This window comes from Pleurodeles waltl, chromosome 6 (assembly GCF_031143425.1).
Source record: "Pleurodeles waltl isolate 20211129_DDA chromosome 6, aPleWal1.hap1.20221129, whole genome shotgun sequence".
In the NCBI taxonomy this organism is placed as follows: domain Eukaryota; kingdom Metazoa; phylum Chordata; class Amphibia; order Caudata; family Salamandridae; genus Pleurodeles; species Pleurodeles waltl.
The window spans coordinates 1,086,540,530-1,086,567,371 of record NC_090445.1 but is presented as its reverse complement, the minus strand read 5'-3'; the positions used below and the strand labels follow the sequence as shown (position 1 = coordinate 1,086,567,371).

The 26,842-nt window shown below is 46.5% G+C and overlaps 1 protein-coding gene across 4 annotated transcripts in view; it reads left to right on the top strand.

The window, feature by feature from the left end:
- Positions 1 to 26,842, top strand: part of TMCO4 (transmembrane and coiled-coil domains 4) — a 488,865-nt gene that overhangs the window by 269,228 nt on the left and 192,795 nt on the right. For all 4 annotated transcript variants that reach the window (XM_069240165.1, XM_069240164.1, XM_069240166.1 and 1 more), the window contains one exon: positions 15,759 to 15,923. In XM_069240165.1, the coding sequence (XP_069096266.1) occupies positions 15,759 to 15,923 (165 nt within the window). The remainder of the gene's footprint in view (positions 1 to 15,758; positions 15,924 to 26,842) is intronic.

The following is a 26,842-nucleotide window of genomic DNA, read 5'->3' as shown; positions in this document are numbered from 1 at the left end:
GGCCAGGAAGCAGCCTCCTGAGGGCTTGAGGGCTCATTCTGCCAGGGGCAAAGCTGCTACCAGCAATGACCCAACAAGTCAACATCATCTCCTCCTCCTGCTTCAACACCCTACGCATGCTCCGAAAGATCTACAAATGGATCCCCACGGAAACCAGAAGAACAGTCACCCAAGCCTCGTAAGCAGCAAACTGGACTAAGGCAATGCCCTCAACGCAGGAACCACGGCTAAACTCCAGAAAAGGCTGCAATGCATCCAGAACACCTCTGCATGCCTTATCCTGGACATCCCCTGCCATTGCCACATCACAGGCCACCTGAGAGACCTGCACTTGCTCCCCGTCAACAAGAAAATCACCTTCAAGCTCCTCACCCACGCTCACGAAGCACTGCACAACACTGGACCAGAATACCTCAACATACGGCTCTCTTTCTACACCCCGACCCGACAGCTCCGCTCCGCCGGCCTCGGCCTCGCGACTGTCCCACGCATCTGCAGAGCTACAACAGGCAGCAGATCATTCTTACACCTCGCCGACAAGAAGTGGAACACTCTTCCCACCCACTTGCGTCAGACCAAGGATCTCCTTACCTTCAGGAGACTTCTCAAGACCTGGCTGTTCGAGCAGTAGCAGCGGCCCCCCAACCCTCCCCCTTCAGCGCCTTGAGACCCTCACAGGTGAGTAGTGCACTTAACAAATAACTTGATTGATTGATTGATTACTACTGCGTTAGCTCGGGGTGTTCCTGTCCTGGGGATTTGTCAGGCGGCAACGTGGGCATCTTTGCACACGTTTGCAAAGTATTACTGCCTGGACAATCAGGTACGGATTTTCCCCACACGACAGCATTCAACTGAAATTTTCTTCTAGCTCTGCACGTCGACAATGACGTCACAATTGCCCGACTCCCACTCAACACCGTATGATGTCATCCAGGCAATAAGAGGTCCTCGTTGATATGCAGATGTCAGTTATCACCATTTTTTACGTGCCTTTGAGGTGAACAGGAGAACATTGACACTAGAGATGTGATACAAACACATCAATCAAACTTACATACCAACATTTATTTCCACTAATATGAAACATAACCAATAGAAATAAACAATCCACTGCATACAATCCTACAATACGAAATATATGCAGAAATATATACATATATACACATGTCCTTTTCTTATTTTTTTTTATTTTTTTAAATATATATACATAAACAAATAGGTACACATATATAAATCTGTGCATCAGTATATACATATGTACAACAAACGGGTACTCACCCAAGGAATTCTTGGTAAGACCAGTCAGGCAACGGAGAGGCGGGTGGGACCGTGAGGAATCCACAGGTACCTAATGTATCCACCAGAAAAGGCGTTACCGAAGGTAAGTAACTTGTTCTTCTGGTGGATACAACTACCTGTGGATTCCTCACCTAAAGAATAGAATCCCAAAGCAGTACCGCAGCCGGTGGTGGGTGCCTGAATGGTCAAACCAAGGAATCCTGCAGCACTGAGCGTGCAAAATGGCCATCCCTCCTAACTTCAGAGTCCATACAATAATGCTTGGCAAAAGTGTGGAGGGATGCCCAAGTTGCCGCCTTGCAGATGTCAACCACAGGAACACCTCTAGCTAAGGCCGATGAAGCCGCCTTAGCCTTGGTGGAATGGGCTTGTAGCCCCACAGGAGCTTCCTTCTTTGCTAAAGAAAAGCACAATTTGATTCAAAGAATGACCCACCTGGAAAGCGTTCTCTTGTGGACAGCTTTGCCTCTTCTCTTCCCCACGTAACCGACGGAGAGCTGATTGTCCTGTCTAAACTCCCTCGCCTTGTTGACGAAGAAGCTCAACGCGCTTCTTGGGTCAAGTCGGTGAAGCCTCTCTTCCTTCTTGGATGGATGAGGTGGAGGATAGAAGGAAGAAAGAGTGATGGACTGTCCTAAATGAAAGGGTGTAGCAACCTTCGGTAAGAAAGCCGCCTTGGTCCTTAACACCACTTTGTCCCTGTAAAAGGAAGTATATGGGGGTTCCACACTAAGAGCCTGAAGCTCACTCACTCTTCTAGCAGATGTTATGGCAACCAGAAAAACAGGTGTTAAAACCAAAAGCCTCAAGGGACAAGAATGCATCGGTTCAAACGGTGAACCCATAAGAAAGGTCAACACTAAGTTCAGATCCCACTGTGGCATAACGAATGGAGTGGGCGGAAACTTTTTAGTTAGACCCTTAATGAACCTCAAAACAATTGGGGACTTAAACAGGGAGGGTTTGTCTGGAAGGCTCAGAAAGGCCGACAGCACAGATAAATAAGCCTTTATGTGAGGAATCACAGGTAGCTAATGTATCCACCAGAAAAGACGTTACAGAAGGTAAGTAACTTGTTCATCAGGTACGGAGAGATGGACACGTTGCCCATTCAGTCCTACAGGACATTTTAGTGTAAGTAGAGGTATCCGCTGCCCACCCCCAGTAGGTTATGGCTTGGGTATCTATTGAAAGGTAAGAAGTATGCAGCTAGAAGTCTCTATCAGATGAACAAGTTACTTACCTTCGGTAACGCATTATCTGGTAGAGACTCTATCTAGCTGCAGACAATGCAACTGCAGACAACGCAAAATGCCCAAACTTCGCCTCCAGGTTCCCACACCCACTATCTAAGGGTAATGCTTTATGGATGAACCGGTCAGGGATATTGGCCTACACTTTTGCACCTCTACCTCTTCTTCCATTTGTGCTTTAGAAGCTCAGGCAAATGTCTCTCACCCTCATTCTAGTAGCTTCCATGTGGGCTAATCGGCCATGGTTCATCATACTACTCGAGCTCTCTGTAGTTCCCCATGAGAAGTTTCTCCTCAACCCGGATCTTCTCACTCAGAACCATGGAAAAATCAGCCATCCAAATCCAGAGGAACTCAATCTTGTGATTTGGCTCCTGAGGTCATAGACTTTGGTTAGCTAAATCTCCCATCTGAAAATATGACCATTCTCAAGAAGCTCATAGACCCACAACTCAAGCGTGCTGCGCAGCCAAATGGAAAAGATTTGTTTTCTACTGCTGCAGTAAACACATTGATCCATTTGATGCAGCTGTTCAAATCATGGTCTGCTGTCTTCTCCATTTGCGGACCTCCGGCCTAGCTTCCATTTCAATCCGCTTTTCATTTAGCTGCAGTGGCTGCCTATCTACAAAACAGTCAAGACTTATCCTTATTCAAGGTACCAGTAATTAAGTTTTTTATGGAAGGCCCTAAAAGAGTGATTCCACCTCTAATTTCTCCTGCACCTACATGGAATCTCAACATTGTACTTACAAGACTCATGGGTCCCCTATTTGAAGTGTTGTGTTTTTGGTGGCCATTACTTCACTCAGGCATATCAGTGAGCTCCAGACGTTAACCTTGGAAGAAGCACAGAGACAGGGTACTCCTTCGAACTAACCCAGAGTTCCTCACGAAAATTGGTTTCCACTTTCCACCTCAAACAGTGAGATGAATTACCTGTTTTCTTTCTGCAACCTGATTCCGTTGCAGAAAGGGCCCTTCATATGCTAGATGTGAAAAGAGCTTTAATGTACTATATTGACAGAACAAAGAGTTTCGTAAAACCAAACAACTCTTTGTTGCCTTTTTGCCCCCTCACAAAGGAAAGCCCATATCCAAATAATTTCTAGATGGATAATTAAATGCATTCAAACATGTTACGCCAAAGCAAAAAGAACTTTGCCCACACCTCCTATAGCACACTCTACACGTAAGAATTCAGCTTCTTTGACTTTTCCTGGGCAATATTCCAGTAGCTGAAATTTGTAAGGCAGCTACACGGTCTACACTATACACTTTAACTAAACATTACTGTGTGGATGTTTGAGCACGACAACAAGCAAATGTAGGACAGGCAATGCTACTTACCCTTTTCCAAACAACTGCAACACCCACAGATTAGCCACCGTTTTCAGGAGGGCACTGCCTCATAGTCTGTGCACAGCATGTGTATCTACAGCCACACATGCCTCAAATGGAAAATTTACCCTGTAAGCAGCAGTTTGTGGCATGTAGTGCTGTAATTCACATGCACCCACCCTCCTTCCGGGCAACTATGGCTGTAGCAGTTCCTCTTTATAATTTCTTATAATTTACCTTTGCATGGGCATCTCTTTACTAATACTTACACGCACTCCATTCTCACTCGACTGCGGGAAAACAATCTAACAATGGAGTCGAGGCCCATGTGCATAATCACTGAGAGGAGGAGTCACTTTGCCTCATGACTCAAAAGACTTCTTCGAAAGGAAGCAATTTGCACACATCCAGACCCAACACTAGATGGAGGAGTATGCACAGCATGTGCATCTACAGCACTACATGCCACAAACAGATGCTTACAGGGTAAGTAACATTTTCTTTCATACTCTATACTATCCTAAACTAGCTGAATTAGAATTAAGAGTGAAGCAGGAAAACTTCATGCTTGATGTTTTAATCTCTGGACATTTCTCTTTCTGCACGCAGGCAAACGAGAGAAAATGCCCAAAAATGGCGATAAACATGATAGAATTTAAGCAGAAACACAGATTCCCACTTGTTATGCTTCATTTCTCAAGGGCCTTCTAAGAATTGCCTGGTGTGTCCCAGGAGCATATAAATACGGATACTCGCAGTACTGGTACTTCCTGCTTCAGTCATAGAACAGGTCTTTCACAGGAGAACAAAGAGGAATTTTTCCTGCGCCATAAACCAGACATTGGATCTCTGGCTTGTCAACAGTGGAAAGACCACTGGATGTAGACAGATTTGCTACTGTGATGTAGCATTTGATAATCTGTTTGGAATTGTAAATGCCAGTGGTGCAAATTATACTGGTGAAATTTCCATCACTGTGTCAAAACACTACATTTAAACCTCTAATGAAGACATACATTATTGTGTCTCACATTGACATGCTTGTGGATCTGATATAGAGGTTATCCGCTTTTGAGGCCCTCACTCATCTTGACTCATGTGCTGAAGTTGATATAATGTGGGGCCTAACGGCTTGGTTGCTAAAGTTTCCACCAGAAGACCTGGGTTACAATCCCACTATCGGCTCTTCATCTGTAAATTGGGATTCTGGCAACATTCAGATTCCTATTCAGATTGTAAAATGTCTAAATTGAACATGTTGAGCAACTTTGCTTTCTGTTAATGTGAGAAGATTTGTCCTCATCCTCCCATCCCACCCTAAACTCTGGTTCCTGAAGTCTGGTGTGATTCAGACCCCACACTCCATAATATACAGCACCACATTCCCCTTCTGAGGATGAAGACTTCTTACTTCAGTGATCCCTGCTTCTTGCAGATAGGTCCAACTTTTACTGTGACTGTACAGAGATGAATGATTAGCCTGACTTGCCATCCAAACAGTTCTTGTATTGATTCGGAATGTATCCTTACTGCACACGTTGTCCAAATTTACTTTTACTGGTCTATGTTTAGCAACTTCTAAAGGAAGGCCAGGCCCTACTCATCTGCTAATGCTGCTTTCCCACCACCCTGAGTACTTCTCATTTAAAGAAACATCTGTCTAGGCAGTGTTGGATAAAAAGCAAACCTCAGAAACTACCTTAAATGTCTTTTCTGATGAACTTCATGAACAAAATAAAAAACGAGAATGCAATAAAAAATCTAGCGAGAAAGTAATTGAGTACCGGTGTCAGAAGGTCGACCAGAATAGAGGATGAAAGAAAGAGGGTGGGTCTTTTCAAATTCTATACTCTGAACAGGGAAGTATTTGCTTCCTTCCCTCCCAACAAAGAATTTGTACAAGGCCCGTCTCTGCTCTGCTCTGTAAGGAAGTGCCCAGGGGTGGGTTCTGTGTGACTAAGTCTACAAGTTGTATTTTGCTATATGGTTATGTGGATAGGGTGCTTCATCCAGGATATTGAATCTTTTGTGTACCTGCAGACTGATTCCCTTTGTTCCTTATGTCCAAGATCTTCCTCTCTTTACTTTTCAGCACTCATTCAAGGCTGATTGCGATACTGGGCTTCATTTCCAAGACCTTAAAATGCTCAATTCGGTTGGTCATGGAACAAGTCCTGTTTGTCATAGTCCCTCCTAAATTGGGTCTGATTTTAATCTGTTTCCTTTCTGTGGTTCTTTGGTCACTCTAACTTCATACTTTGCTGGCTGCTGCCTGTTATTACCCTATGCTGGGCTGAGGTTGGCTCCGATTGCTGTTGTCACTCGTCTTAGCTGTGGGAAGGATCTCACACCATAGTTCTTTGGGAATGGTACTCTAGTAGCCTTGTGTTGGGGCCTTGGTGTTTAGTGATCTGCACTGTGACTTGTTCCTGTTGCCACATTTTGCTGTTTGTGTGATGCTATTTCATTACAGTGTTGGGTATCAGTTGGTAGCTCTATGGGTTGAGCTTCAGCTTCCCCTTACCTTCTTACCTTGTTGCCATTTTCATTTCTGGTACTGGTGATGGTAGTTGTTTGGCCAGGGTCTTTTTTGCAGCTGTTTGCAGCATTCCCCTTCTGGGCTCTTGGGCAGACTTTGTGCTCTACCTGGCAGTGATGTCAGCGAGGGGCAGCAGAGCTGAGTCCCCCAGAGCAGATGTGGCAAGTGGCTCCTGGGTAACGCCGTTTTGAAATGGCCCAGGAGGCTGTGCAGGAAGGTTGTGACAAGGGCAGAGAGGTGATGTGGCACCCCATAATAGGCCAGGGGTGCATCCCTGCTGGAACCTCCCGCCCCCACTTAAATGGTATTGGGTAGTGGGGAGAACCCTCTCTTGGTTGTGACTTTCTGCTGGACACTGGTACTAGAGGAAGCCGCCATGGACACTTGGAAGGAAGAACTGAAGAGCCCCTTATCACCATCTCGACTAAGGACTCTGATTTCAATTGATCCCAGGTCCAGTGGGGCTCTCCCCAGGACCAGGGAAGCTGGTCCCCTTACACCTTCTGAGGACTAGTGAGGGAAATAGTGGGCTTCTGCGCCAAGTAGGAGAGAGGCCCAGAGGAAAACAAAGTGAAAAGCTGGCGCAGGGAGGCAGTGAAACCGGCCCACTGCAAATTTTCTTGCTTTTGAGGCCAGCAGGCCTAAAGAAAGTGCCAGGGTTCGCCGCTGGGAGCAAAACAAGACCAAGATAGCACAAAATGGCCCAAGGGGGCCAAGATATCAGCATAATTATTTTGACCCCCAGCGCGATCCTTGAGCTCGTGGTGCTCTGCTACCCAGCTCATTTAACCACCCTCTGGGATGGGCTAGTGTAGGAGGCTGGACTGGCTTGTAGTGAGTACCAAGGGGTACTTGCACCTTGCACCAGGCCCAGTTATCCCTTATTAGTGTATAGGGTGTCTAGCAGCTTAGGCTGATAGATAATGGTAGCTTAGCAGAGCAGCTTAGGCTGAACTAGGAGACGAGTGAAGCTCCTACAGTACCACTAGTGTCATATGCACAATATCATAAGAAAACACAATACACAGATATACTAAAAATAAAGGTACTTTATTTTTATGACAATATGCCAAAAGTATCTCAGTGAGTACCCTCAGTATGAGGATAGCAAATATGCACAAGATATATGTACACAATACCAAAATATGCAGTAATAGTATTAGAAAACAGTGCAAACAATGTATAGTCACAATAGGATGCAATGGGGACACATAGGGATAGGGGCAACACAAACCATATACTCCAAAAGTGGAATGCGAACCACGAATGGACCCCAAACCTATGTGACCTTGTAGAGGGTCGATGGGACTGTAAGAAAACAGTTAGGGTTAGAAAAATAGCCCACCCCAAGACCCTGAAAAGTGAGTGCAAAGTGCACTAAAGTTCCCCAAAGGACATAGAAGTCGTGATAGGGGAATTCTGCAGGAAAGACACAAATCAGCAATGCAACAACGATAGATTTCCAAACGAGGGTACCTGTGGAACAAGGGGACCAAGTCCAAAAGTCACAAGCAAGTCGGAGATGGGCAGATGCCCAGGAAATGCCAGCTGTGGGTACAAAGAAGCTGCTACTGGACAGTAGAAGCTGAAGATTCTGCAGGAACGACAAGGGCTAGGAACTTCCCCTTTGGAGGACGGATCCCTCACGCCGTGGAGAGTCGTGCAGAAGTGTTTTCCTGAAGAAAGACCGCCAACAAGCCTTGCTAGCTGCAAATCGTGCGGTTAGGGTTTTTGGATGCTGCTGTGGCCCAGGAGGGACCAGGATGTCGCCAATTGCGTCTGGGGACAGAGAGGGCGTCGAGCAAGACAAGGAGCCCTCTCAGAAGCAGGCAGCACCCGCAGAAGTGCCGGAACAGGCACTACGAAGTGGAGTGAAACGGTGCTCACCCGAAGTCGCACAAAGGAGTCCCACGTCGCCGGAGGACAACTTAGGAGGTCGTGCAATGCAGGTTAGAGTGCCGTGGACCCAGGCTGGACTGTGCACAAAGGATTTCCGCCGGAAGTGCACGGAGGCCGGAGTAGCTGCAAAAGTCGCGGTTCCCAGCAATGCAGTCTGGCCTGGGGAGGCAAGGACTTACCTCCACCAAACTTGGACTGAAGAGTCACTGGACTGTGGGAGTCACTTGGACAGAGTTGCTGGATTCAAGGGACCTCGCTCGTCGTGCTGAGAGGAGACCCAGGGTACCGGTGATGCAGTTCTTTGGTGCCTGCGGTTGCAGGGGGACGATTCCGTCGACCCACAGGAGATTTCTTCGGAGCTTCTAGTGCAGAGAGGAGGCAGACTACCCCCACAGCATGCATCACCAGGAAAGCAGTCGAGAAGGCGGCAGGATCAGCGTTACAGAGTTGCAGTAGTCGTCTTTGCTACTTTGTTGCAGTTTTGCAGCCTTCCAGCGCGGTCAGCAGTCGATTCCTTGGCAGAAGGTGAAAAGAGAGATGCAGAGGAACTCGGATGAGCTCTTGCATTCGTTATCTAAGGAATCCCCAAAGACAGAGACCCTAAATAGCCAGAAAAGAGGGTTTGGCAACCTAGGAGAGAGGATAGGCTAGCAACACCTGAAGGAGCCTATCAGAAGGAGTCTCTGACGTCACCTGTTGGCACTGGCCACTCAGAGCAGTCCAGTGTGCCAGCAGCACCTCTGTTTCCAAGATGGCAGAGGTCTGGAGCACACTGGAGGAGCTCTGGGCACCTCCCAGGGGAGGTGCAGGTCAGGGGAGTGGTCACTCCCCTTTCCTTTGTCCAGTTTCGCGCCAGAGCAGGGCTGAGGGGTCCCTGAACCGGTGTAGACTGGCTTATGCAGAAATGGGCACCATCTGTGCTCATGAAAGCATTTCCAGAGGCTGGGGGAGGCTACTCCTCCCAAGCCCTAACACCATTTTCCAAAGGGAGAGGGTGTAACACCCTCTCTCTGAGGAAGTCCTTTGTTCTGCCTTCCTGGGCCAGGCCTGGCTGGACCCCAGAAGGGCAGAAACCTGTCTGAGGGGTTGGCAGCAGCTGCAGTGAAACCCCGGGAAAGGCAGTTTGGCAGTACCCAGGTCTGAGCTACAGACCTATGGGATTGGGCCAACTATGCCAGGATGGCATAGAGGGGGCAATTCCATGATCATAGACATCTTACATGGCCATATTCGGAGTTACCATTGTGAAGCTACATATAGGTAGTGACCTATATGTAGTGCACGCGTGTAATGGTGTCCCCGCACTCACAAAGTCCGGGGAATTGGCCCTGAACAATGTGGGGGCACCTTGGCTAGTGCCAGGGTGCCCACACACTAAGTAACTTAGCACCCAACCTTTACCAGGTAAAGGTGAGACGTATAGGTGACTTATAAGTTACTTAAGTGCAGTGTAAAATGGCTGTGAAATAACGTGGACGTTATTTCACTCAGGCTGCAGTGGCAGGCCTGTGTAAGAATTGTCATAGCTCCCTATGGGTGGCAAAAGAAATGCTGCAGCCCATAGGGATCTCCTGGAACCCCAATACCCTGGGTACCTCAGTACCATATACTAGGGAATTATAAGGGTGTTCCAGTATGCCAATGTAAATTGGTAAAATTGGTCACTAGCCTGTTAGTGACAATTTGAAAGAAATGAGAGAGCATAACCACTGAGGTTCTGATTAGCATAGCCTCAGTGAGACAGTTAGTCATAACACAGGTAACACATTCAGGCACACTTATGAGCACTGGGGCCCTGGCTGTCAGGGTCCCAGTGACACATACAACTAAAACAACATATATACAGTGATAAATGGGGGTAACATGCCAGGCAAGATGGTACTTTCCTACAGCTAGGTCCATGGGTCGCTGCAAGAAGAATTCTCCCCCATTGTGTCTGGCCCGCTCCACTCCCCGTGCCTGTGTGTGGGGGGAACGGGAGGCCGCTACACATCCCAGCACCGAGGGAAGCTGGGGGGGGGCTCTCTGAGCTATCACCCAACAAAAGCAGAGCGCATGGTGCCCAGTTGGGGCCAGCCACCCCCACAAAAAGAAAAAGCTAAGCAACACGAGGCCGCGCTGCAATAAATAAAAAGGAAAGAAGACAGCGGCTCTCCCCGAAATAGCAGGCGAGCCGCTCATAAGTTATTCACTGCTCCCGGAGGAGTGGCCCATAATGCCCTGTGGGGCCTGAAATGGCCAAGCCATTTCTGCTGCATGTGGTGGGTCCAGGATTGTGGGGGCAGCCGCCAAGATAATAAAAAAGAGTGTGGAGAAGCGGCAATATCACTGCAGCGACCCCCGAGAGCCCATGGAAGTGTTTTCACAGTACTGACCCTAAGCTGAAAGGTTCAGAGAAAGAATAACTACCCAGGACTTTTTTGGGAGGTTTTGAGCATTCCTGAGGCTGTAGCATATACGCTATAGCTTGGAGTGCAGTAACTTCTGGGTGCGAAGTTTATGGCTGCAACTAATGTGGCCTAAATTTGTCTAAAAAAGTGCATGATGTATAGTGCCCTCGAGAGGTGAATTTTATGGTTACATGTAATTTGTGATCTATGTGTAAGGCCCTCTATGGGTTGTTTTTATGATTGCGTTTTCAATGTTGACAATATATTAAAAAACATGCAGGCACATGTGATAATCATTTTTAAATGATTTCAAGAATAATGTTGACAGAGATTACTGATAAAAGGATATATGCCCTATTAACATTAATAAGGGCATGTACACAGTATTATTTTTGATTATTGCATTTTTTTCATCCTAAAACGATGATATTTTGACATTTTGTTTGTTGGTCTGGACCCCGTTACGTGACCAGAGGTGATTATGTAATGTTATCACAGGGTATTTTCATCACCTTTATGTATATTTGTAAATTACTGCATAGTATTGAGTAGTGTGTGTGTGTAATAAATGTACTCTTCCTTTTACCAAATAAAAATCACAAACTGGAAAAACATTTATTGAGTGTTATTGTTGCGTGACAGCAAATGGTGATTACTAGCTCACACCACTTCCCTTGAGTAGGCCTACCCTGAGTGAGTCAAGCATTGCAATAGGGTGTTTGGTTCCGAGTGGAGGATAAATGTAGACCCATTACTTGTGCAGGCCACTCAACTAAAATCCTTACAGGGGTCAATGCAGTCAATACAGTAGAAAAGAGGAATAAGAACAACACTTCTCATAATTACAGAGTATACCTTAGTTTGAGATGGAAAGTTGTTTATGCATAGAATAGCAAATGGCAGAGTGTGAAACAGCAGCAATGACACCAAAGCAAGAATAGGGAAAACCACTGGCTCACGAAAAAAGTTCAAGGTAAAGGGAGTCACAAAAAGAGATGTCTTTCTAACCGGAGGAGTTCCAGGTCTTTTAAAAAATATTGCATAGTACATAAATAGCCAGACCTCATGGGGGAGGTAGTTCAAGATTCTTTGGGCACCGCCTGACAGAGATTGTTTCAGTATAGTCCTTCTCAAAATCCAGCATTTCTGGAAGGAGAACCTCAAAGCTGCAAAATAATGGAAGAGTGACCCCTGTTTTGAAGACTTAAATGTTCTGCAGAGGATAGTCAGGAGAGTCTTTGTGCACAATTTTTTTTTATAAATGGAGGGGCAGTATTGTGAGTACACTAAGAACCATGCTCAGCCGCCTCTGAGATGAATCCAGCTGATTCTCCGAGAGCACGCAAGCACAGAACACTTGAGGTATCATAAATAGATCCTTCGCCATGACCAAAAGACAGAAAGTACAAGAACACATAGAATGGGACAACCTGCCATCAGTTATTGCAGGCTACTGAAAGCTGGGATGGTGTAAGACAAGGCAGGCAGTAACATGGAGAGCACTTGATATGATCAATAAATACTTTGGGAATTCTGTTGAGGAAAGGATTTCCCTCATCTGACTTCTAGCACACCAAGGCCTGTGCCTTTGTCCTGGAATCCTTCTCAAGGATGTAGCCTTTGCACCTCAAAGATGCCCGACTTGGAATCGAATATTCTTGGCCGTATTTTTACAGTAGCACATAAAGCATGATTTGCCTTGCTCTGTAACCTGATTGCAGTGTCAGTTTTGATGCCACCCACTATCATCTCCGCGGGGGGAGTTACCTGAGAAGGTGCACATTTTATAACCTCTGCCCAAGAGGGATTGTGCATAAATGCTCAGAAGTCTCCAGTGTTTGCTTCCCAGACGGAATATGGAATGAAATATCACCCCTCGGTCTCTTAGTGTGAAGCACGACTTTCCTTCCCTTTCCACTTTTTTTGCCTCATCATTTTAATGTCCCCTCATCTGATTGCTCAGAGGATAGAGGCGTGGAGGTTGAGATTGATTTGAGAGGGGTGATACCCTAAATTCACTGTATCTCTCACAAGGATGCTGATTGTGCCTTGACCAACCAAGGCATAATGTCACAATGAAGATTCTCAGGGCAAAGCTCAACCTCTTCATCTGTCCTTTATGAACCCAAGCTGGGGACCTACCCCCTTCCTGGGAAGGAATCATACATACATCATTCCCAAGATCGGCCTCCTAGACTTCTGCTTGTTCAGCATTGTGTAACACATCATCTTCGTTCTCTGTGAATAATGTTTCACCACATTCTTGCAATCAAGTACAAAGTATGGCCACACACCCTTCCACCCTTGTCTGCCCATTTGATTTTCCAGCACTTGTCACCAGTCTCGTGATTGCTTTTGCCCGTGCATTTCTCATCTTTAGCATCTACTGAATTTAACTCCACAGTATTTTAGTATGCTCCATCTTGTTCCAGTCTCCTAGGAGGGAGAGGTTTTTCAGTGTGTGAAGAGCCTTTCTGACAATTGCCACTTCCTTCCTTATCCTTAAAGTTAGTATAACCAAGATTTCCAGCAAGATGAGAGCAGTAAGTTTTCTAACTAATTGTTGAGAAGGACTCTGACAGAGTAAGCGGTACAAAACATCTGTGAAACTATGGCCTGTAATCCCCCATTCTAGAGATTTCACCCTCTGTGTTATCACCTTTGGCTTAGTAATGGCTAGCATTCAAAGAGTTTTATCTCCTTAAAGTCAGAGTTGTGACATCTGATCATCTCCAAAGTCCTCTGGAGCTGACCACGCATACCTGGTGGCTCTACATTGCATTCAGTAGTGGGCAGTGGACAGGAAGTGATAAGCCACCCAACTCCTACTTCAGTAATGGCCTAGGGCAAAGGCCCCTTGTAGATCAGCACTGCGTAGCATGGCAGACTGATGCTACAGCAATAATGTACCTACAAAACAATGGGATTCACAGGCCCCAAGGAAGCCCTTGTCAGGTACTCGGCATTCTCCTGGTTTTCTTACAAGGAATTGCATCCGTCAGGTGCCTGACCTTTGACTGCCGGGAGAGGTCCTGGATGTGAGAAACATTGCTCTTACTTTTCTGCCATCTTTCCCTGTATACACGTTATCCCCCTTTCAACTTCATGTGTCGTACTAGAGTTTTCCCAGCCTCAGCACAGGCTTGTCAGCACAATCAGAAAAATGGATGATATTCTTGTTTTCAGGCTTCATTGCTCATCGTTTCCTTGCAGACTCCGATTCCCTGCTACAGCACAAACGGGAGGGTTAGGCTTGTCGCAGGGGCTATCTTTATGTTCTTCCATTTGACTTAAAATTGTTTTTTGTCAGCCACGGGCACATGGTCATTTGCTGCCCGATATGCTCATAATTAAAAAATATCTTCATTTAAATGCCATAATGTAAATAAGTCATACTTAAACTTAGGTCATAGAGAACGCAAATGATCATTTCTGCCATATTTTCCAGAGATGATACACTACTGTACTCTATTCAGACAGATATTTGGACAATTATATGGGTAGAACTGTACTAGCAGCCAACAACTGGTGCCCTAGATCGTAAGCCATGCAATTGGCACCCCAAAAAGTTATTTTTCCTTTTTTTTAAGTTTGGGTTTTACTCTTCGAATTTAGCACGTGGCTCAAGCTGGCTGTCTAATTGCTTAATTGGATGAGCAAGCACATTTTTAACATGATATATTAGCCTTTAACATTGATTTTAGCCAGTACAGTAAGATGACAAATACGAAGAAAGCTAACGCACTTTATAGACACCCCCTACAACCCATTACTGCTTCAAAAACGGCCACCTCAAGCACATTTCCCCATTTTGAATTTCAAGGACAACGAGTTGTGTTAGTCTGAACTGTAAATCCTGTGTTACTGACGCGTATTGTGGGATTCATCCAGGTAGTTCTTACATCCGGTTTGTACTATAGCCTTGATACAGCTTGTGTGCTGGCAATATCTTTACTTAGACATTGAGTCCACACATTCCAAGTATGCGCCCATTACAAGCGCTGTATCATCCGTGCCACTGGTATTGCAGCAGAGTCCATAATGCTGCCACTAGATTTACAGCTGAACCGAAAACTAAAGACCATGTCATGCCTCTCCAAAAACTACTTTGACATCTAGTGAAGGAACAAGCGACATTTCAGATCCCCTACTGGATGCCTAGTAATATAGTTGCCCAACCACTTCCTAGGCAAACACATAAACAGAGGGGGGACATACTGCTGTGCGAGCCTCCAAACTCTGTAACAGGCTTCCCTTGCTCATCAGATTGACCCTTCCAATAAACTCCTTCAGGAAAGACCTTAAAGTAATCCTTCCTTTTACCGAAGGCCAAGAGATGACAAACCCCTTCGCCAACCACAGCAGCTGGGCTAGTATGGTCAAACCTGCATCCCTTAATCCAAACTCAATTATAAGGCGCCCTATTCAGTCTACTCTCCGACATGCATCCACCAGTATAATTAACTCCCACTTAACCAAAATCTTAAATGGTCATGAACACAGGAGTTATCACTAATCCTACCTGGTGTTCAACCTCTCTTAGGTTATTTAACTTTCCCACTGGGGCTCTCTTCAAAATAACCAGCTCATCCTCTTTGTTGCTTATTACATGGCTCATGCCATATATGCCTAGATGACATACACATAGTATCTGTTTTGAACACTTAACACAGTACAAATGACTTATCTTGAGATGATTATGTTCATAGTTTGTACAATACAATCACCACACTTGATATTACTACATAGATGTACAGATGTATTACATTTTGTGTCAAGATTGTAAAAAAAAAAAAAGGTGATGATAATGATGTGGTACTTGCTGAAGATTGAGCCTTATCTTCAGGACGGCACTTTTATGCCTGCATGTTATTCATTACATTCCTTGTACAATTCATCAGTTCCCTTGTGCTCTGTATACAAACACTGTGATATAACCCAGCTCACATAAGTAAAAGAAGGCTTCTGCAGTTCCTAAAATTGACCACATCATTTCCTCACCTGCCCTAACATTGTTTGTTTTTTCTTTCATAGGAAGTTTTGCTGCCCCGTGGCAGAGCTTGCTGCAGAGCACAGAGCAGTACTGCCTGGCCTGGGAATCCAAGTACCTTATGGAATTGGGAAACACACTGGACGCTTTGCTCAATGGATTGGTGAACATGGTGGCGCAAGAAGCGCTTAAGTACACTGTGCTGAGCGGTAAGAGGGTGTCCACCATTCTGTGTCTTTCCCTTCAGTGAAGAGATACTTAATATTAAAGAGTTTAATGAGGAGCGAGTGAGGACAAGAGGGGCGTGTATTAGATTGTCTCAGCAGCTCATATTGAAAGCAGTCTTTCAGTTCAGTGGTAAAGTGAATTTTGGAATGGCACCCTGTTGTAAAATCTCTTCATTGTGAGCTCTTTCACTGGTGTTTATTTGAGTTTCTTGACTAGGTGCTGCTCGACAGGTGACTCTAAAACAGTTGAATTGGCTCAGTGATAGAGTTTCTCCTCTAGAATTAGATCCCTCAGCTTGATAGTAAAAATCTTACCTTGGTAATAGCTGCTTCAGTGCAGTGATAATATTTCTATGTTGAGAACCACACCCTCACCCCAGTGTGATCCTCGATTGGGAGTCGCGCCTTTGGCTCATTTGTAGAGATCTTGAACCATAAGCAGCTCCAACAGCTTAGTGCAGATCTCCCTGGAATGGGAGTGGTTCCTTCTGCTCCGTGCTAAATTCTTGAACTGGAATCTGTATATTCATCCTACTGTTAGAATACCCTAACTTGTGCCTAGGTATTGCCACCCAATCCTTTTAAGTTCTTGAGGCAAAGCAATCGCTGTCTTTTCTGAATATTATCACTGTGCTGTCAAGTGTAGATATGGACTGGATCGGATTTCGTGCTGGATGAAACAAACTGGTTTAGTCTACATTGTGAGACATCTTGGTGGCAAATGAGAGGAGTCGAAACTTTTAAGAAAGGCAAAGGGTGGACTTCTGATCCATTGCTAAGTTTAGGAAAGTGAAGAGGTAGGGGGAGAAATCACTTGCTCGGTAAAGAGGGGCTTCTCTGGTGGTGTTAAAGATTGGTTTGGGTTGCAGGCAGGAACTGCTCATGAACAAAGACAGTGCGTGAATGTATCTAATAGAAGGGGTTTCATGAAAAAGACATACTATGTAAGTATCACAACTTCTCCCACAGTCTTGTAGTGTTTTGCCTATTTTTGTGCAAGCCTCTGCCATCACCTGTGTTGATGGGGAAGTGCTCTCAAAAGTGTCATGTTGTGGATGATTTTTAAATTGTGCATTTGAGTGGACACTGTGGAGGATTTTGTGGTCACAATTTAAACCTTGTTTTTGAGGCTTTCTTGCTGTATATTTAGGGTGCCAATGTTATGTTTAAGGCACCATTTTGCTTTTTGAAACACTAGAGTTATGCTTAATGCTGGTGGCTGCCTATATTGGTTTCTCAGTATATGGATTTGTCCTCTCTTTTATCCTTCCTTCTTTTCCATGTGGCCCATTAGAGATGGAAATAACCCAGAAGTGCATGGGAAGGGACAGCCAGGTTCTGTTGTGTAGGCTTCACATATGGATCAGAACAGGTTATCTTCAACGGAGCTTCGAGGCAAGAGGGGATGAGTCTTGTTAGTTCAGAGATCTAACTCAGAAACAAATGAATGCACCTGGCTTTGACGTTTGAGATGCATTAAGGTATTTTAATAAGGAAGAGTTTACCTTGGTTCTGATAAACTTTGTAGAGGAGGTACAGGATATTAATATTTATATCTCGTTTTGTCAGAAGTCAGTGTAAAGGGCTCATGGTCAGAGGAACGTGGTCAGTCTTTGTAGGTTAGAGCATGGACTGCCCCCTTGGGGTTTGCATGTGACCATCTTATTTCGCCGGCAAAAAGTTCTTGTTTTCTCATGGAGACCATCATGTTGCGCCGTTGACTCCCGGACAATATCTGAACTGACAACAGTGCGCACCCCTATCCACTTAATCTAGACATGATCACAGAGGCTATGTTGGAGGTAAAACGGTGCCAGCTTGTTTGCCTTTTTCTTCCTTCTTCCTGTTTGTTAGTCATCACATATCGTCTTCGCAAAAGTATATAAATTTCAGCATGACTTTGTTCATGTATGTGCTGTATGTTTAAAGTTGCGTAACTGTATATTGTTCTAACATAACTAAACCTATGTAACTATTTTTTGTAAACTACATGGATGCTATACTTGTAATGTAAAGTGCTCAGATACACTTTTGGGTATTGTACACACTACATAAAATGACATAAATAAAACAGTAATAAACATTTAGATGGACAGTGTAATTCAGGGCCATATGCAAAGTATTCAGCATTTTGGAGGGACTTTAGGAATTCCGCTTCTGAATCGAGACTGGACATGGCAGCATGCAGGTTCTGACATCATCATCCAAGGTGTGAGTAGAAGGGAGAGGCCCTAATTACTATTGGTAACTAATTCTTCATCTCCATGTTCTGAGTTAGGGAAATTGTGTGATTCATCTTTACAGAATTATGCCCTATTTCTGTATTTATGACTAGGAAAATCTCTGTAGACGAAATTCCTCAGACGGCCGGCCGAACTGATATGCGCACTTAAGGCCACTCAGTGACTCCACTCCACCTTTCCTCTTCTCCTCCCTCTCCTATCCACCCTCACATGGCCCAGCCCTGCCCTCCCTGCAAATCCTGGCTGAGCCAGCAGCTGAAAAATAAAACAATAGAAGACTATTGTTTTATTTTTCAGCTGCTGGCTCTTAGCTGGGGTGGTGGAACGCTCCTTAGCCACTGCGAAAGAGATGTCCCTGGTGAGTAGGAGTCCTGCATAGCAGAGGTGTCCTAGTTCAACCAAGAGGTTCTTTGGGGGCTCAATCTTATGAGGCTCACACAAAGCATGACTTCCACCTTTCAGCCACACCTTTTCCCTCGAATACATTACATCTGGGGAAGGACCTCTGTGGTGTGAAACGCTAATGTACTATTTGTTTTGTCTCCTTATTGCATTAGTCAAATTAAAGGTATGATTCCCCACATTACTACATTCCCTACACTACTACATACAGATTTTTTTTTAGGAGGAAAATGTGTATGTGTGTGTAGTTTCCATATTCAAATGCCTTTCTTTTAATCTTAAAGTATCCTATTGAAATGGTTTCCCACTTATATTTAAATGTCCCTAAAGCTGGACTATTTTGCTCTCCAAATCAGGCCAACCATTTATCTAAATAGGTGTGCTCAGTAATAATTGTTAGATTGTGGGAAAATAAATCTCCTAGCTCTACTTTTCTGTATAGAAGTAGTTAGACTTGCTTTGCCATATTACATCTCACCCAAATTAAGGAATGTGATGGAATTTCTTTGATTTAGTAAAGTAACTGTGAAGAGCCACTAGGGAGGCACCGTTGTATTGGAATTACAGTGCAGTATGGTGCGGGATGTGACAGTACATGAGCACTCACCCTGATTTACTGGAGTAAGCGTGGCACACTGATCGTTTTCATAGGGATTCAAAGATTTCTTATAGTGATTGGATGAAGTCTAGTTGAAGGATTAGGGGCATCTCTGACTGCGTAACTATACCAGCACAAGCAGGCATGCCTACACCACATCCTACACGCCTTTACCTAGTTACCGAAGCTTCACCTAAAAATCCTACCGGTTTTACAAAACAAGCAGGTAAATGCTTAAAAGGCTGCATATTTATTTCACTTTACTGTGCTTCTCTAATTTTGTAAATTAATATTATATGCTTATTTGCTGGAAGGTGTATTTTAACCTGATTTCTTGTTTCCATTATTGCCCGTTCTTAAAAGTGGGTATTTGTTGTAAGTTTAAGACTTAAACATTTAGGGCACCTGAATATTCCATCGTAGTGTTCCACCAGGTACTGGGCCGTTCCACTGCTTTGCCAACCCTAGGAAAGATTATCCCATTTCTGTTAAAAAAAAAATCAGATCCGCCCTCAGTGTTTTAAAGCAAGCTTGTCAGCTGCAGGTCAAGCCGGGACGCCGTAATGTTTATAACAAAGCACACCCAAAACACTGAAAAATACCGAATTATCTAGAATTATCAATTATACTTAAACATACTGCAACTCACCCAGGTCCACAATTTGCACCCGAAAATAACACATCACAACGCACACAATCTTACCTCACACACCCAAACTCGCTATACCTCACCATGCTCATGTACAACCAAACATACCAGACCACGCTCAGCTCTCATGCAAACACGTCTTGCTTTGCTCACATTGTTACGTCTTAACACGGTATTCCTCACCAAGCTCCCTATGCAGTCAGACATGTCACACTCCACATAGGTTTTACCTAGATGCCCAACTATACCACATCTCACTCAGCCCAGCCAGTGACACACAGAACAGACATGCCACACCTCAGTAGGCTCATACCTCACTCTCAGGCATACCATACACCACCCAGATCTCCAAGCCTCACACAAGTGCAACTATATCACATCTGTAGGAAGTTGGCTCTGTATGTACTATTTCAAAGTAAGAAATAGCATGCACAGAGTCCAAGGGTTCCCCTTAGAGGTAAGATAGTGGCAAAAAGAGATAATTCTAATGCTCTATTTTGTGGTAGTGTGGTCGAGCAGTAGGCTTATCAGAGGGTAGTGTTAAGCATTTGTTGTACACACACAGGCAATAAATAGGGAACACACACTCAAAGACAATTCCAGGCCAATAGGTTTTTATATAGAAAAATATATTTTCTTAGTTTATTTTAAGAACCACAGGTTCAAGATTTACAAACAATACTTTAAATGAAAGGTATTTCACTTAGGAACTTTGAATTAGCAAAATAGCATATACAGTTTTCACACAAATGGCAATAAGCTATTTTAAAACTGGGCACTGCAATGTTCAACAGTTCCTTGGGGAGGTAAGTGTTTGTTAGTTTTGCAGGTAAGTAAACCACCTACAGGGTTCAAAGTTGGGTCCAAGGTAGCCCACCGTTGGGGGTTCAGAGCAACCCCAAAGTTACCACACCAGCAGCTCAGGGCCGGTCAGGTGCAGAGGTCAAAGAGGTGCCCAAAACGCATAGGCTTCAATGGAGAAGGGGGTGCCCTGGTTCCAGTCTGCCAGGTCTTCGGAGGGCAGACCAGGGTGGTTTTGTAGGGCACCGGGGGGGACACAAGTCAGGACAAAAAGTACACCCTCAGTGGCACGGGGGCGGCCGGGTGCAGTGTGCAAACAGGCGTCGGGTTTGCAATGTAGTTCAATGGGAGACCTTGGGGTCTCTTCAGCGATGCAGGCAGGCAAGGGGGGGGCTCCTCGGGGTAGCCACCACCTGGGCAAGGGAGAGGGCCACCTGGGGGTCGCTCCTGCACTGGAGGTCGGATCCTTCAGGTCCTGGGGGCTACGGGTGCAGTGTCCTTACCAGGCGTCGGGTTCTTAGAAGCAGGCAGTCGCGGTCAGGGGGAGCCTCTGGATTCCCTCTGCAGGCATCGCTGTGGGGGCTCAGGGGGTCAACTCTGGCCACTCACAGGCTCGCAGTCGCCAGGGAGTCCTCCCTGTAGTGTTAGTTCTCCACAAGTCGAGCTGGGGCATCGGGTGCAGAGTGCAAATTCTCACGCTTCTGGCGGGAAACGTGTGTTCTTTCAAAGTTGCTTCTATGTTGCAAAGATGTTTCTTCTTTGGAGCAGAGCCGCTGTCCTCGGGAGTTCTTGGTCTCCTTTTAGATGCAGGGTAGTCCTCTGAGGCTTCAGAGGTTGCTGGACCCTGCGAAATGGGTCGCTGTAGCAGTTCTTTTGAAGTGGGGAGACAGGCCGGTAAAGCTGGGACCAAAGCAGTTGGTGTCTCCGTCTTCTCTGCAGGTTTTTCAGATCAGCAGTCCTTCTTCGTCTTAGGTTGCAGGAATCTAGTTACCTAGGTTCTGGGAGCCCCTAAATACTCGATATAGGGGTGTGTTTGGGTCTGGGGGGTTAGTAGCCAATAGCTACTAGCCCTGAGGGTGGCTACACCCTCTTTGTGCTTCCTCCCTGAGGGGAGAGGGGCACATCCCTAATCCTATTGGGGGAATCCTCCATCTGCAAGATGGAGGATTTCTACAAGTCAGAGTCACCTCAGCTCAGGACACCTTAGGGGCTGTCCTGACTGGCCAGTGACTCCTCCTTGTTTTCTCATTATCTCCTCCGGCCTTGCCGCCAAAAGTGGGGCCATGGCCGGAGGGGGCGGGCAACTCCACTAGCTGGAGTGACCTGGGGGGCTGTACCACAGGGGGTGAGCCTTTGAGGCTCACCGCCAGGTGTTACAGTTCCTGCAGGGGAGGTGAGAAGCACCTCCACCCAGTACAGGCTTTGTTACTAGCCACAGAGTGACAAAGGCACTCTCCCCATGTGGCCATACAACATGTCTGGTGTGTGGCAGGCTGCTAAAACTAGTCAGCCTACACGGATAGTCGGTTAAGGTTTCAGGGGGCACCTCTAAGGTGCCCTCTGGGGTGTATGTTGCTATAAAATGTACACTGGCATCAGTGTGCCTTTATTGTGCTGAGAAGTTTGATACCAAGTTTCCCAGTTTTCAGTGTAGCCATTATGGTGCTGTGGAGTTCGTGCATGACAGACTCCCAGACCATATACTCTTATGGCTACCCTGCACTTACAATGTCTAAGGTTTTGCTTAGACACTGTAGGGGCATAGTGCTCATGCACTTATGCCCTCACCTATGGTATAGTGCACCCTGCCTTAGGGCTGTAAGGCCTGCTAGAGGGGTGACTTATCTATGCCATAGGCAGTGTGAGGTTGGCATGGCACCCTGAGGGAAGTGCCATGTCGATTTAGTCATTTTATCCCCACCTGCACACACAAGCTGGTAAGCAGTGTGTCTGTGCTGAGTGTGGGGTCTCCAGGGTGGCATAAGACATGCTGCAGCCCTTAGAGACCTTCCCTGGCATCAGGGCCCTTGGTACCAGGGGTACCAGTTACAAGGGACTTACCTGGATGCCAGGGTGTGCCAATAGTGGAAACAAAGGTACAGGTTAGGGAAAGAACACTGGTGCTGGGGCCTGGTTAGCAGGCCTCAGCACACTTTCAAATAATAACTTGGCATCAGCAAAGGCAAAAAGTCAGGGAGTAACCATGCCAAGGAAACATTTCCTTACACAAGACCCCCCCAAACGAAAGAGGATAAGACTAACCTTTCCCAAGAGAGTCTTCATTTTCTTTGTGGAAGAACCTGGAAAGGCCATCTGCATTGGCATGGGCAGTCCCAGGTCTGTGTTCCACTATAAAGTCCATTCCCTGTAGGGAGATGGACCACCTCAACAGTTTTGGATTTTCACCTTTCATTTGCATTAGCCATCTGAGAGGTTTGTGGTCAGTCTGAACTACAAAGTGAGTACCAAAGAGGTATGGTCTCGGCTTCTTCAGGGACCAAACCACAGCAAAGGCCTCCCTCTCGATGGCACTCCAATGCTGCTCCCTGGGGAGTAACCTCCTGCTAATAAAAGCAACAGGCTGGTCAAGGCCATCATCATTTGTTTGCGATAAAACTGCCCCTACCCCATGTTCAGAGGCATCAGTCTGCACAATGAACTGCTTGGAGTAATCTGGAGCTTTGAGAACTGGTGCTGTGCACATTGCTTGTTTCATGGTGTCAAAGGCCTGTTGGCATTCTACAGTCCAGTTTACATTCTTGGGCATTTTCTTGGAGGTAAGTTCTGTGAGGGGTGTCACTATAGATCCATATCCCTTCACAAACCTCCTGTAGTACCCAGTCAAGCCAAGGAATGCCCTGACTTGAGTCTGGGTTTTTGGAGCTGCCCAGTCCAGAATAGTCTGGATCTTGGGCTGGAGTGGCTGAACTTAGCCTCCACCTACAAGGTGTCCCAAGTAAACCACAGTTCCCTGCCCTATCTGGCATTTGGGTGCCTTGATAGAGAGGCCTGCTGCTTGCAGGGCCTTCAAAACCTTCTTCAGGTAGACCAGGTGATCCTGCCAGCTGGAGCTAAAGACAGCAATATCGTCAAGATAAGCTGCACTAAAGGACTCTAAGCCAGTAAGGACTTGATTCACCAACCTTTGGAAGGTGGCAGGGGCATTCTTTAAACCAAAGGGCATCACAGTGAACTGATAGTGCCCATCAGGTGTGGAGAATGCTGTCTTTTCTTTTGCTCCTGGTGCCATTTTGATTTGCCAGTACCCTGCTGTCAGGGCAAAGGTACTTAAGTATCTGGCAGCACCTAGCTTATCAATCAATTCATCTGCTCTTGGAATGGGATGGGCATCTGTCTTGGTGACAGAATTAAGTCCTCTGTAGTCCACACAAAACCTCATCTCTCTCTTTCCATCTTTGGTGTGAGGTTTGGGGACTAAGACCACTGGGCTAGCCCAGGGACTGTCAGAGTGCTCAATGACTCCCAATTCCAGCATCTTACGGACTTCCAGTTTGATGCTTTCCTTAACTTGGTCAGACTGTCTGAAAATTTTATTTTTGACATGCATGCTGTCTCCTGTGTCCACATCATGGGTATACAGGTGTGTCTGACCAGGGGTTAGGGAAAAGAGCTCAGCAAATTGTTGCAGGACCTCCTACAGTCAGATTGCTGTTGGCCAGAGAGGGTGTCTGAATAGATCACTCCATCTACTGAACCATCTTTAGGGTCTGTGGAGAGGAGATCAGGGAGAGGTTCACTCTCAGCTTCCTGGTCCTCATCTGTTACCATCAACAGATTCACATCTGCCCTGTCATGGAAGAGTTTGAGGCGGTTCACATGGATCACGCTTTTGGGGGTCCTGCTAGTGCCTAGGTCTACCAGGTAGGTGACCTGACTCTTCCTGTCTAGCACTGGGTAAGGGCCACTCCATCTGTCCTGAAGTACCCTGGGAGCCATAGGCTCCCGAACCCAGACTTTCTGCCCTGGCTGAAATTCAACCATAGCAGCCTTTTGGTCATACCACATCTTCTGGAGCTGTTGGCTGGCCTCAAGGTTTTTGCTTGCCTTTTCCATGTACTCTGCCATCCTTGAACGTAGGCCTAGTACATAGTCCACTATATCTTGTTTAGGCTCATGAAGAGGTCTTTCCCAGCCTTCTTTTACAAGAGCTAGTGATCCCCTGACAGGATGGCCAAACAGAAGTTCAAAGGGGGAAAACCCTACTCCCTTCTGAGGCACCTCTCTTTACGCGAAAAGCAGACATGGCAAGAGGACATCCCATCTCCTTTTGAGTTTTTCAGGGAGCCCCATGATCATGTCTTTCAATGTCTTGTTAAATCTTTCTACAAGACCATTGGTTTGTGGATGGTATGGTGAATTTGTAAGTCACCCCACACTCATTCCACATATGCTTCAGGTATGCTGACATGAAGGTGGTACCTCTGTCAGACACCACCTCCTTAGGAAATCCCACTCTGGTAAAAATACCAATGAGTGCTTTGGCTACTGCAGGGGCAGTAGTCGGCCTAAGGGGAATTGCTTCAGGGTATCTAGTAGCATGATCCACTACTACTAGTATGTATTGGTTCCCTGAGGCTGTGGGAGGTTCAAGTGGACCCACTATGTCCACACCCACTCTTTCAAAGGGGTCCCCCACCACTGGAAGTGGAATGAGGGGGGCCTTTGGGTGTCCACCTGTCTTACCACTGGCTTGACAGGTGGCACAGGAAACACAAAACTCCTTTACCTTCTGGGACATGTTGGGCCAATAGAAATGGTTGACTAATCTCTCCTAAGTCTTGGTCTGTCCCAAATGCCCAGCAAGAGGAATATCATGAGCTAAGGTCAGAATGAACTCCCTAAACTCCTGAGGCACTACCACTCTCCTAGTGGCACCAGGTTTGGGATCTCTTGCCTCAGTGTAAAGGAGTCCACCTTCCCGCCGCCCGCCTCGCGGGAACCGCCATATGGCCGCTCCGCGGTCGAAAGACCGCGGAGGCCATTCAGGTTTTCCCGCTGGGCTGGCGGGCGACCGCCAGAAGGCCGCCGCCAGCCCAGCGGGAAACCCCTCCCCACGAGGAAGCCGGCTCCGAATGGAGCCGGCGGAGTGGGTATGTGCGACGGGTGCAGTGGCACCCGTCGCGTATTTCAGTGTCTGCATAGCAGACACTGAAATACATAGTGGGGCCCTCTTACGGGGGCCCCTGCAGTGCCCATGCCATTGGCATGGGCACTGCAGGGGCCCCCAGGGGCCCCACGGCACCCCCTACCGACATCCTGTTCCTGGCGGGAGACCCATCAGGAACAGGATGGCGGTAGGGGGTGTCAGAATCCCCATGGCGGCGGAGCGCGCTCCGCCGCCATGGAGGATTCACACGGGCAGCGGAAAACCGGCAGGAGACCGCCGGTTTTCCGCATCTGACCACGGCCGAACCGCCGCGGTCAGAATGCCCTGTGGGGCACCGCCGGTCTGTCGGCGGTGCTCTCGCCGACCCTGGCCCCGGCGGTCTGAGACCGCCGGGGTCAGAATGACCCCCTATGTGTTCCTGTTATTTTTCCTTTGGACTCTTCAGCAGCTTCATGCCTAAGGCCTTCAAGAGATGGACATGTTTCTTGCCCCTTACACAACTGTTCCCTTGTGGGTCCCCCTGGGCCTAGGAGCTCAACCTGATAAGGTTCTACCTCCATGGGCTCAGTTCCTTCAGAGGGCAGAACTTCTTCCTGGGAAGAGAGATTCTCTTTCTCTTGTTGTGTGGAAGCTGGTTCCCCAGTCTTCTTTCCTTTTCTCTTGGAGGGTTGGGCCCTTTTTCCAGGCTCCAACATCTCTTTTTCACCCTGAGCCTTGCACTGTGTCCTTGTCTTGACACACACCAGTTCAGGGATGCCCAGCATGGCTGCATGGGTTTTGAGTTCTACCTCAGCCCATGCTGAGGACACCAGGTCATTTCCAAGCAAACAGTCTACAGGGATATTTGAGGAGACCACCACCTGTTTCAGGCCATTGACCCCTCCCCACTCCAAAGTTACCATAGCCATGGGATGTACTTTAGTCTGATTGTCAACGTTGGTGACTGGATAAGTTTGTCCAGCCAGGTATTGACCAGGGGAAAACAGTTTATCTGTCACCATGGTGACACTGGCACCTGTATCCCTCAGGCCTTCTACACTTGTCCCATTAATTAAGAGTTGCTGCCTGTATTTTTGCATA